This window comes from Pelmatolapia mariae, linkage group LG18 (assembly GCF_036321145.2).
Source record: "Pelmatolapia mariae isolate MD_Pm_ZW linkage group LG18, Pm_UMD_F_2, whole genome shotgun sequence".
Taxonomy (NCBI): Eukaryota; Metazoa; Chordata; class Actinopteri; order Cichliformes; family Cichlidae; genus Pelmatolapia; species Pelmatolapia mariae.
In genome coordinates this window covers 18,752,873-18,765,884 of record NC_086243.1, presented here as the reverse complement: position 1 = coordinate 18,765,884, position 13,012 = coordinate 18,752,873, and the positions used below count along the sequence as shown (strand labels likewise).

Here is a 13,012-nt window from a genome sequence, read left to right as displayed (position 1 = left end):
ATTGGAGTCTTTGCTGGGCTAATTCTGGTCTCTGGGAATTTATGTCTAAAACCCTAACTTGGACTGGCATAGGTTTCTAGACATTTTTAGGATGTTGAATATATTAAAAAAATCTATTTCATATTAAAGTGAAAAGAAGCCCAGGCTCTGAGAAATTAAATATTTTTCAGATAAAATGACCAGTTTTATTTTCTAATGTCTGCACTAAACACTGAAGCCAAACGGACAGTGCTCTTCTAGCTTATTGAAACGTACGCATCTTCACACACTGACGATAAATCAGAGGAAATTTTTATAATCTTTAGTATCTTGGGATAAAACCAGCTCTCCCTTCTTAGCTTCACCTCTTTTAATAAACAGACTACAATATTGTCTTGAAGCGTTGCCAGATTTGACCTAAAATACCCACTGAAGCGATAAGAAACCCCAGGATATCAAAATATTTGTCCACCCCTCTCTCGAAGCCTCATAAAATTTTTATTACAAACACGCAGTCAGTTGAAAGATGATGCTGGTGCTTTATTTAAAGGGAAGTGAAGTAGGTATGGTTGCAGTACATATTAGCTGAAGCCAGACAGCTCAATGGATCAGATAATTTCTTATCTGGACAGTTGAGAGATCCAGCAATGATCAACTTCACAGCTTAGTTCCCTCTACTTGCATTTATATGTATACATATAGATATATATATAAAAAGATAATCATATGCAGACAACAATCAAGGAGACAATAAGCACTAAAAGGTTTTCTAAGAGTCAGTGTTCTAATTTCCAGTTTCTCCTTAAGTACCAGCCAGCCTGCAGGTAGTAGAACAGAGAATGTACCTTTAAAGATGCATGTGATCCAGGAGGCCAACACAGCCAGAGCATGCCTTAAATATACTTCTTATCAGTGCAGTGTTAAACTAAGAACAGTTTACCTGATATCTCACCTGGGTTCTCCCATTCACAAACGTACATACAACAACCCCTGGTACAGTACAGTTACTCACTCACACACTGAGCACATACGATCACGACAGACGTGGAGAGACAGCCGAGAGGTAACATGAGCTAACCTGAAGATGCAGGAGACTGCGTCCCTGCGCAGGGGAAAAGGCTCGGATATCGTACTGTAACAATGGAGGTCTTCTTTAATGCTAAACCTTATCCCAGCTGGTTAAAAACATTCTTAAGTACCAGAAATGTATTGCTACACAGTGTTACTCATTTGAGTTCATCTCTCTCTCTATATATATTATACATAATATATAAATGAATATTAAGCACAGTTTGAGAATATAGCTATATTTGCTATTCTTTTTGTTGTGAAGTACAGACGTGAATTATTTACAGACGAGGGCGTCAGTGCACTTTCAAGAATGAGAAGTCAGTTCTCGGTCCTTGAAGATGAGGGGAAATACTAAAGTAGTGACGATGAAGTCTGACAGCTTTCAGAGTAGAGAACAGCAGCACGGAGCAGTGGGTTTAACTGCTCTGTTGAACAGCGAGTACAATGAAAGCTATCATCGATTTCACAAAAACGGCTCCCGAAGCATCTACACATGAGGTGGCGCTCTGTAACACCTGCTTGCATTGATTTGCTTTGGATCCATCAGCCAACAGAACAACTGATCACTAAGACCAGCCCCCACCCGCCCCTTCCTTTTCACAGCTAATAAATACAGAATAAAACAACACAATATTCCTCTTTTTTTGTCTGCACTCCCAAACTTGCTGGCCATATCCCCGTTTACAGATCAGAGGTCTGGGAAACGACTGGGATCTTCTTTGTAATCGGCGGGGATGAAGAAAATGGACTCTTCGAATTCGTCGTAACGGAATTCCTGAAAGGTGACGGTCGCTGTGATCGTGGGGAAGACGGGGATGTCTGTGAGGCAGGAAACACACACACGCAAAAGAAGGTTATTGGTGATCCTGCTCCTGAAACTCATCTACTAAAAGGAATGCAATGACAGGTCGATTCACATACCGAGTTTGACAGGAAAACCAGGCGGAAGTTTCATCTGGACAAACTCTCTGAGTTTGTTGAAGTGCTTGAACGGAGCTATGACCTCCAACACATTCAGTAATCTGGAAGCAGAAGAGAGTAAATCAGAACCTCACAAATTCTTACAAAAATGAATAAAAAATTACAACAGATTCAATGCAATGCGAGATTTTGACTGAATTGCAAATCTTGGTACAGGTTCAGCCACTTTCTCCACTCGACCTTCAGCGCACGCACGCACGCACACACACACACACACACACACACACACACACACACACCATTCTAAGTGGTGATCCTCTGAATTTATTATTCATAAAAGACAGATTCACATTTGATCTTAAACGATCAGTCAGATGTCATATGAAAGGCAGATTTTGCCTGGTTTGCTGTAATAACGTCGCCTGCTGATACAACATTTTTTTTTCACGTCATTTCAAAGTTGCAGTCTTTGCGTCGCCCTCCTAAGCGGCATTCTAAGGAGAGAACATTTCCAGCTTAAAAAAAAAAAAAAAATTCACTTGCATTGTGTAAATGAAACTATTGCAGCATCACATTAGTTTTAAATGACCCTTTGATTACATCTGAACACAGCTGTGAGCCGAAACCACATCACTTAAATAAATTTAAAAACAAGAAAGTGATAGCCAGTATGAACAAGAAAGGTAATCCTGTAAAATTAACACAAAAATTTAAAGATCTTATATATTTATGGACTTTATACTTCAGGTTAACAATTTCCATATAATTATATAGTTTGATATAACACATAAATAACAAGAGGACAGCCGATATTGGCCATCTGCCGATATGTCGGGATCGGCATTTAAAAAGTAAAGGGAAGGCGGGAGAAATAACCTTTAACCATGCTATGAGTGTTGATGTTTCATAGTTTTTCCACTAGAGGGCTCTCTGCAACTTCCCTGTTGGCAAGATAAAAAAATACATGACTTGTCGCAATAATCTTCTTATCTTGTCATTTATCTTAGTTAGGACTAATAAAAAAAAAATTAATTAAAAATAATGGAACGGTTTGTGTTTAATGTCTGAAAGAAATAGAAAAAAAATATCGTCCTATATATCGGATTTTTAAATTACAAACTATCGGCCTTAAAAATTCTACACCGGTCTGGCTTTACTTTCTGTGGAGTACTTTTTCGTGCTGAAGTCTAAGGAATGTTAGACTTCCAGACTCAGGAAGTTATTCGTGCATACTAACTCATTTTTAGGACAAACGCACGATAATACAACATAATTTAACATGTAGTAAAGACTCCCATTTTATTTACCCCTTCATTCATTCATGCACATATCAACTTTACCTCACTTCCTGTTCTCATGTTCTTACCACAGACTGGATCCCGTGTTAACTGAAATCACCTGGCGCACTTAAGCACTGCACTTCCTCCCGCTCACTTCCACGTGTGGCGGTAGCTACAAGTTAGCCGTCCAGGTCTTTTCCCTTTCATGACTAAAACTGCCTTTCATGTAAAAGTTAAACCTAAAACACTGGAGCGACACTGATGGCTGTGCATTGTGATGATAATAAATCAGTTTCTGTGAACCCCCAACCGATTCACAAGAAAATAGTCCAGTGTTTTATTTCATCAATCACACAAATCACACACAAATCACACACACACACACGCACACACACACACGCACACACACACACACAGTTTAGAGTGAAGGCTAAGGGGGCTGGGGAACTACCAGCGCCAAGGCTGGAAATGATGCAAGAAGTGCAAAAGGTTAATCGTACAAATTATATTATTTATTATCAACAACTAGAGCACTGTCTATTTTGGGTGATTATGACATTAAAACCGAACACGATCAAAGTAGTAAACACAGCATATTTAAACATTACAAAGCAAAAAATGCAAAGGGGAAAAATTACATTAAAAAACCATTAGCTCTGATAAAGAGAGGGTTTTATTGCTGCCTCCATTAAGGTTCATTCAGTAGACGAGATAAAGCAATTTACTGCCTTTACTAAGTTCCCGTAATATTTAACAGCATTGCCTGTAACCCATTACAGGCAAAACCCGAGCCACATCCCGCCTGAATCCCACATGAGTGCAACATGAAATGATCTTTTAAAGTGCTGGATCTTTTTTATTAGTTCTTTCCTACACAAAGTCGCCAAAAGACTACTTGTGACCGCAAATAAAACCAGAACAGAACGGGGGGAGCTGGGAACGTGCAGCAATAACACTGAAACCAGTGCTTGTTAGACATGAAACATTTAATTGATTGATGATGGAATTAAAAGCCAACTTTCTGATGCACAAACATGCAATGCACTGAAAGGATGGTTTAGTTCATTACATCTCAAAGATAATAAAGTATCTTTGGGATTAAGATGATTCCAAAGAGTTCCTGAAGAATTTCCTGACACATACAAAACAGTTTATCAAGACAAGGATTCACACCTTGGCTCATCTGAACACTTACATGATTAGTAGAGGGACAACAATCCTCGGGACAAACCCAAACACTGTTAAATACCTGGGAGTCTCCCATCAGTCGCTTTAGAGCTAATTAAGCCTCTTGAATGAGACGTGAAAGTTTCACAGACTAAAAAGAAGAAGCTACACTGACTTAATCAAGTCAGATAAAATATTTTTTGGGGAAAAATCTTTTCCAAAATTTATTATCAACTCTTGGAAAAAAACAAGGTTTAAAAGATTTTTTTAAAAAAAGATTTGAAACTGAAAAACTCTTATCAGCCAGGCCCATCATTTGGCCCGACTCTGAGAACAAGACTCAACACACGAAAGCCTTGCAGCTCCAAGGTTACAGGTGCATACAGTAAGGCATGAAAAGAAGCGAATAAAAAATTTTAACTTCAAACAAACCGTGCCGGGTTCCCATGGTGGCCAAGCTGAGTCAAAGAACATTTTTGGGGAGGGTGGTGAAGGTGGGGGAGTGTTTGAATTTTGTAATCTTCTCATCAGTGGCTCTCTCCCACAACCAGTTGAAGCCCTTTTGTCTACCTGGCCCAATTATCTGATGTGATTCATTTCATCTCTGCACTACCCTTTTCTAGTATCCCAAGTGGATCCACCCAGGCTCAATCTGCACAGAAAGCTTCGCAAATAGATCTAAGGAGGAAGGGATGTACTTACGACTCAATGCCTAGAGGGAAATCCTGGCTCATGGCTACAGTAGCTTTGAAGTTCTTCTTGCTTTCCTTACAAACAAGCTCTCTGCCAAGATGAGGTGGCCTGAAGGTGGGAAGAGGCACAGATGAACACAAAAAGATGTTATTTCACACTCAGCAGTTATACATATTTTCTTCTACCTGCCCTGAATAAATTCCTAATTACGGCGAGGACTGATGAAATCGTAGAAAACACAAGGTGCTTACTTTCCGTGCTCCGCGGTTATGTACTCCTCCCAAGAAATTGTATTGGGCGCTGGAGCTGTGAGGGACTGCCTTCTCACGGGCTGGGGGGGAGAAAAACATCCGTCAGTGTTAGCACCATTCACCGCTGGCGGATGAAGCCACGGCCCTGAATTCTATCCTTCTCACCTCAAAACTCTGCTCACTGATGCTGCCTCCTTTACTTAAGCTCTCCATGATGGCTTTGTTCCTAAGGATGTCTTCTTCACTTAGGTGCTCCCGCCGTTTCCTTGACTCCAGCACCAGACCGTTCACTGCATAGAAGTCAGCCAGGAAGTTTCCAACTCTCTCCTGTACAGGAAACAAACAGATGGTGCCATACTTCCAATGCAACAGCAGTAAAAACAAAACTTCAAACTTGGGATGTGCTGCACAGGCTGTACCGAGGATCAAAGTGAGGCTTGTGATGCCTTCAAGGGGTCATGAGGTAAAACCTAAGGGCTAAGTATGTTTATTTCCCTCTAATCTTTCAATGTGCTTGTATGTCTTCGGGATACCACAAAAGAAAGAGACTCAAATGAAGAAGCAAAGAAAAAAAACAAACGCTTTTTAAAGCAGTAACTGTCAAACTGGGGATCATAGAGCCACTGACACCTGTTCGATGCTCAAGGAGCTGAACTTATGATACGTATGTAGAGAAAATGAGCAAATGAGCTCATGTGACAATCAGCTAGGGATCATTACTCTACACTAGCCTTAATTTACAATAATTAGGCACATCCGGAACTACACAGGTCAATGAAGACTGATTTTTCAACATACATGTGGTGTTTAGGATATCTGATAGAATATTAACATGAAAATGGCTATTTTACTTTAATTTTTTAAAGTTGTTTTTACTTTTGTGTTACACAAAACATTGGGCTAAAATTCCAAGCACCACGGCTCTGCTGTTGTGCCTGAGGGCAGCCATCTGTCTGGGTTGCAGCAGACGGCTGCCCCTCCCTGATCCTGGTTCAGCTGGATGTTGCTTCCTATTAAAAGGGAGTTCTTCCTTCCCACTGTTGTAATGTGGTTGGTCAGTTTTCTCCAGAATACTGTAGGATTTTTAAACTTACACTATAAAACGCCTCGAGGCAACTGTTTTTGTAAAATGGGAAAGGTCCCGGTACTTAAAAACCCCAAAGTTCCTTTAATATGTTTTTCCCCCTTGCTTTTACTTTAACCATACTGTGAAATAAGCCTTACTGTTTTATCCTCTCTGAAGAGCCAGCCGATCTGACTACGGGAGAAAGTGATGGACTTGGTAGAAAGGGTTGCAGAGTAGACGTCGCTGCTCATCAGAATATCCACCTCCTCTTCTGTCTCCATCTCTGACTCCTTGGGGCAAAAACATTGAGTCAACTTCTTGCTGTTCATTTCTTTCACATCTTTCTGATGACATGATGTGAAACAGAGGTCTTGTTATGCCCCCCCAGTTACCTCGTGGTGTATTCTTTGGTACACTTTTGCTTCATTGTCCAGAACCACAAAGGACTGGGACGGTGCGGCGTCGCCGTTGAAAATGAAGCTAAGATCGCCGCGCTGACATTTCATATCGGTGAAGTCTATGAGAGTGGTGTCAAGTCTAAATCAAGAGAGAGGAGGAAGCGTGTGTGAAGATAGTTACGTCCTACTTTTCAGAGCTAAAATAAGTTCTCGACCTCAATAGGAAACATGCTACATTAAACACACAGTGGTGTAGATGGGGGCAGACTTTAGCTAGTATTTATATCTTACCTGATATTGATGCCCTGCTTGTAGATTTTACAGGCATCAGACGGCAGCATCCGGGACAATAAAGGCACTACAACAGATGAGACGTGCATTTATTCAATAGTGACTTCCTGCTGTGTTCGCACTTAATGGAGGTTTTTGGGTGAGGTTACAGCTCCGGAAATTTTCAAGGGATTTAAAAATCAAAAGCAGTCTTATAAACTATTACATGCTGTAACTGTGTGTGAGAATATGTTGCAGAAAATATCTGAAACTTTCACATTTGTGTGAAAGTTAAAACTCACCCCAGCTCTGAAAGTCCCAGTGCAGCTCCAGATAAAAGTCACCGAGCTGCACCAAAGCATTCAAACACGTCAAAAGGTCAACGCACAACACAACAGAAAGTTCAGATTATACGTGCATCATCACTTGATATTGCATGCTCACGGGTAGCCAGCAGACATTTAACCAAATCAATACAGAGAAGGTTTTTCAAACTTTATGGGACTAAAGGTTTAACGATGTCAGCTGAAAACCTGAGTTTGTCATCACAGTGTTTAAATGAGTCTCACCTCTCTGAGAGCTTTGAGTAATTTTGGCCTCTTGTCCTCCACACTCTCCCTCGACTGCTGCTTTAGTTTCCGCAGTATTGCCGTGACTGGGGGAAGACAACAGGGATGGATCATAATGGATGATAATCAACATGTGAATTATAAAAATGTGGTATGACTTTCAAACTCATTTTTTACATTGTGTGCCACATACAGGCCTCTGTGATCTTAAGTAGGCCAGGCAGGCGTAAAGATGTTTAACTACACATTAAATCCCTGAAATATCTTAATATAAGAAAAAGAAGTGGCAATTTTAACAGCATGTCTCAGTTTTTCTAAACAATTTCATTGTTCAGCTATTACTTAATTCCTCTGGTTTAGCATGAATGGTCATAAGGCTATCTTTATCAAGAGCAAAGACTGTAAAACTTATAGAAATAAAGTTAAAGGTCCCCAAAATGTATGCCCTCCTTCACATTTTCAGCCTGCCAGTGGGCCAGATTGGAGTCTTTGCCAGGCCGATTCTGGCCACCTGGACTTATGTTTGACAACCCCGATCTAAAGCCACAACTGTGCATTTTAACAGGAGCTGCTGAGTGAATGTTATTAATACATTTTTAAACCTCTAAAGCATGAATATTGGCACAAGCCACAAATATTTTATGGTGGTCACCCTCTCTTCCAGCATTTTCGGATGACCTTTCGCGCTGAGGGAGATATGAGTGCCAGCATATGCATATTTCACAACCAGTCCACAGGACTGAACTCTGTCACCCAAATCCCGACACACTGATTGCCACAACGCGTCAGTTAAAATTGTCTGATTTTCATAGATTATTACATAACACAAAAACACTGAATCCCACCCAGCTTTATATAATTTATATAACTGTGCAGACACCACAGCCGTGATTGGATCAGCTGATGTAACCCGTTGGCTCGTGAAGTGCACGACTTCCTCTCACAAACTGACCAGCGTCCTCTCAATGATACCAGAATGAACCAGAGGGCAACAAAAAAAAAAAAGAAAAAAAATTATACCTCAGCATATCTCACACGTATCCTTGGTTATTTCAGCCAGGGGAAATATTAGGCAGAAAATAGACGTGACCGAGGAGAGAAGTGCTGACGAGGCACACGCTGCTGCACTCGGGCAGCTCATAATCGCACGTCCAGATAGCGAGCTGCTGACACGATGTGCACATGTGTAAAAGTGAAAGGTGATGACTGATGACAAGACTGCAGTGCTTTGTGACAAGCTATAACACACACAAATAGACACTTGATATTTGGCAAACCCCATTATTATTCCTTGCTCTCTGTCTCTCTTTAACACCAGCTGTGCACCGGCTGTAATTTAGCCAAAGATTTAAATCTAAATATCCTTTGTCACTGGATTATGAATTTCTATGCATGGTTTAAATGCACCCGGCCCCCTCTCTGCCCCACTGCCACCCCTTCACCCTTGTGAGTGATGTGACCTTCTCAAAAGCAAAGCTCCCGGTCCCAGTCCCAAGACAGCCTGCCACAGCAAGCACAGAGAGCCGAGACGCATACTAACAAGGATGAGGGTCATTATTCAAACTACCAGGCCTCAAACGCTTTGTCGCAGGCTGTGTAAGAAAATGATGCTCATAGCTCACTCGTATCATCTATAGAGCCAAAAGCAAGAACTAAAAATGTGCAGCTCAGCACAGCTACAGAAACTAAAATAAATTATTTACTATTCAGCCCTTTTAGCAGACAATTTATATGTTACTTTAGCTTGAACAAATCACACTAACTTAACCCAAAACCCACAAGGACAGAGGAGCGAATATATCCCCAAAGCATTAGCTGGGACCTTTTACATGTCATTTGACTCATTTCACTAGATGTCGAACCTAAAAGCGGTAGCATCATTAAGCAGGGCAGTGGCAAGCTTTAAGCTTGGGGCTAACACTAAGCCATTGCTAAGGCAGCGTTCCAGCCCATCTGGATGGTGAGTGCTCAGAGAAAATCCCCACCATAGCTTTTTAGATGGGATGGCCAGACAGCAGTTGCTGTGGTTAAACACTTACATGACTAACAAATCATCCTTTGATCACTAACACTTATCTCATTACCTTACAACAATACTGGAGGAGACAATTTGCTAGAAATTCTATATCTTTAGCATTATTACACAAGTTTTATTTGTCAAAAAAAAAAGAAACACTGATCTAACCCTCATTTAATGCAGACATGTTCTCTGAAACTTAAGATTTCATCTATAATCAGAGTAACTGATTTGATTCCTGATGCCAGTACATCATGTGGGGAAAGAAAATCCAACCAAAATGCTAAATTACTACAGAGAAATCAGAGAAGACCCTTACACTGTACAGTGATATTTCTGCAAGGTACTGACTACAGACACCAAATTTTAAGATCATTTTTGGCATTAAAAAAAAACAAAAACGGAATAATTATTGCTGAAAACACTGCAACTATCAAGCTGATGTTCAGTAACACCACTACAATATGAACATTCATACAGAACACCTTCCCAATTACCGATATGACTGAATAACCCACAAATACTGTCTAAATTACACATTGTATATCTATATAACCCTCAGATAGGCAGAACTCAGCCTAACTGTCAAAACAGGGAGTGTGTATGATTGCAGGTGTGACACTGAGATTGCAACAAACAGATCCAAATATGAAAAGCTCAAGTCAGTCTACAGCTATTCAGAGTAGTTTTTAAAGGCTTACTCATTTGCCTGTCGCCGTAGCTGATGGCTTCTGCTAGAGGACTCCATCCCTGTGCATTTTTTATCTTTACAGGTGCATTATGGGCCAACAGGAGGAGAGCGCACTCTGAAAAGGGGGAAAAAGAGAAGAAAACGACCAAACAATGAGTGACAAATGTGATTAGTTCTACAGTACTGTTACTGCTGCACTATCACTACATGCATTGTTATTAGAAACAATTTTAATATTTGCAAAAGGCCACTATACAGTGTTCTGCACATGCTCAAATTACGCTCATTTACAGGACCATGATTTGAAGGGTGGGTAGAGCGGGTTTACCCACAGTAATGTTTCTCATGCTGTATACTGCTGCAGCACTCTATGGACTTCCTGACTAAAGTGCTTCTTTTGAGCTCCTGTCTCTTTAAGGATCCTCTCCTAAAAAAACCAGTTTGCTTTAATTGGTGAGCTAGCCTGACAACATGTTTAGAGCTGTGGGTGCTGAAATCACACCACAACCATTGCCTTTAACTTATGTGAATGTAATCTCATCCATTACAATGTCAGGGTTTTAACAGCAGAGAGCAGCAGGTTTAAAAATGGCTCGAAAGCGACATGTGGTTGATATTAGTCATAACGGGCTGTGTTTGTGTCACTGTTTGACAACTGAAATAACAAAGTGTACATCAGAGCAGCTTCAATTTAGAGTAATTTCTATAAAGACACAGTACATGGGCGCAGAGAGAGCAGGAGAGAAGCAAACAGATGGTAATGCTGGCCACATTAGAGACAGACACATGCTTACGCTAAACATTTCCTGCATGTCGGCGGAGTTGCCATAAAAACTAAAAGTAGTACACTTGGTCTTCAGTTACTCAAATGACAGGAGTGCATGAAGACTCTTGACTTTACTCATTCCTGCAGTTATACTTGGCAGATTTGGCTCTAGCAAGGAAATAATGGCAGACTGTGAAACAGCTGTCTGCATCTGGATTAAGTTGAGGCAGCTGTTCTGTCTTCATTTGATGGCATGCCAAACTAGGCATCAGACAGGCATTATGCCACTTTGTTAAACAGTGAAGTAGGTACGGGGCAGCTGTGGCTCAGGTGGTAGAGTGAGTTGTCCACTAATTGCATGGTCGCCAGGGCAAGAAACAAATTCTTTTCTAATAGTTCAGTTTAATCTGTACCAAATTAAGGTTTCAGGACTAGAGGACTTTGCGTGGTACACAGACTGCAAAGACCTTTGAGTCAAATTTGTGATATAATTGACACATAAATGAAATTGTGTCTCTGTGCCCATAAATTGGCTTCTTTGTATGCAATTACTGATATATGTGGATTTCTCTGAGCCTAACTAATGTGTCATACCAAGATTATGTTATCGCTGCTCTGCAGAGGTCAGATAAGACACGGTTATGCGCACAAAGGGTATGTGGGCTATTCCAACACAGGAATAGGGAACTGCTGCGTTCAAAGGGGGCTTTTAATGAGGATTCAAAATACTCTTTTAATAAAGCCATGTTAGGCCACGGAGAGCACGGCAGATTTAGTCAAATTTCCTGGGCTTAAGCAGATACTGGAAGATTACTTTTTCAGAGTGCTCTTGGTAATTTTGTTTAATCCAGTGCAAGGTAATAATAATAATAACAATTTTAAAATGAGGTTATTTCATTTTACTACTCTATGGTTCAGCATTACCTTTGTGGCCCAACATGACAGCCAAGTGAAGAGGTGTGTTTCCTGGAATTAAAAAAATAAACACATCAAGTAAATATCAGCTTCTAGCACAAACACTGGTTATGTAAATGGAAACATGACAGCAGAAAGCTTACCATGCACATCCTTCTGGGAGATGCTGTGGGTCCTGATGAGAGAGGAGAGCCGACGCACATCTCCCTTAAACACGGATTCATGCACAGGGAACTCCAAGTCGTCACTGGTCAGGATTATTGGGTTCTTGTTGTTGTCGCTGACAACTGATGAGTTACCGTTGATGTTGTTGGCATTGAGCTGCTGCTGTTGTTGTGCCGAGGTTTTGATTGACTTCTGGAAAGCCTTGTTGGACTTGAAATGCTTACTGGTGCCGTTAGAGATAGTCCCGTTGGAGGTCTCATCGTACGTGTCCATTATCTCGTCATTTTTGTTCGGTTTCTTGTGGTCCTTTCTCATGGTGCGTATCTTCTCACCTGTCATGATGTCTATCGTGCGGTAACTGACGAACTACACACGAGGCTAACGTTTGGTGAAGATGCGATATGAAGCCGGTTGGTAGTGGGCATTAGCAAAAAAATCCACAAATATGAAATCTACTCAGTCCTATTAGAAATTTTGAGCTAACGGCGACGCTTTTTCGCAACGCTTCTGTTATTAAAATAGCGGTACGCGGTTCCTAGGACACGTTAGCTAGCTGCAAGAAAATGAATATGGTTTGATTTATCTATGGGTGCGGCGATGAAAACAAAAAATAAAAAATAATGACAAACATTAAAAAAACCACACACACAAACAATGAATCGGGAGAATAAGAAAGAAAAGCAAACGACTACATCGTTGTCTCTTCTAGCGCGTCTCTCGGATGCAGGTTTTAAAACGGTATCGACGCTTTGCGGCTGAATTCAGGAGAATGGGGCGACACAACAATCCTGAG

General features: G+C 40.8%; 1 protein-coding gene across 1 annotated transcript; it reads right to left on the bottom strand.

Moving 5' to 3' along the window:
• Nucleotides 1-498: 498 nt before the first annotated feature.
• LOC134617632 (ankyrin repeat domain-containing protein 13C-like) lies at nucleotides 499-12,994 on the bottom strand. Its single transcript, XM_063462953.1, has 13 exons — nucleotides 12,198-12,994; nucleotides 12,064-12,105; nucleotides 10,384-10,488; nucleotides 7,666-7,751; nucleotides 7,399-7,444; nucleotides 7,118-7,184; nucleotides 6,821-6,965; nucleotides 6,587-6,718; nucleotides 5,528-5,689; nucleotides 5,363-5,442; nucleotides 5,121-5,219; nucleotides 1,972-2,072; nucleotides 499-1,869 (listed from the first exon to the last, which is right to left on the bottom strand). Exons 1-13 carry the CDS (start codon nucleotides 12,556-12,558, stop codon nucleotides 1,739-1,741), a joined length of 1,557 nt encoding a protein of 518 aa, XP_063319023.1. The 5' UTR covers nucleotides 12,559-12,994; the 3' UTR covers nucleotides 499-1,738.
• Nucleotides 12,995-13,012: the final 18 nt, after the last annotated feature.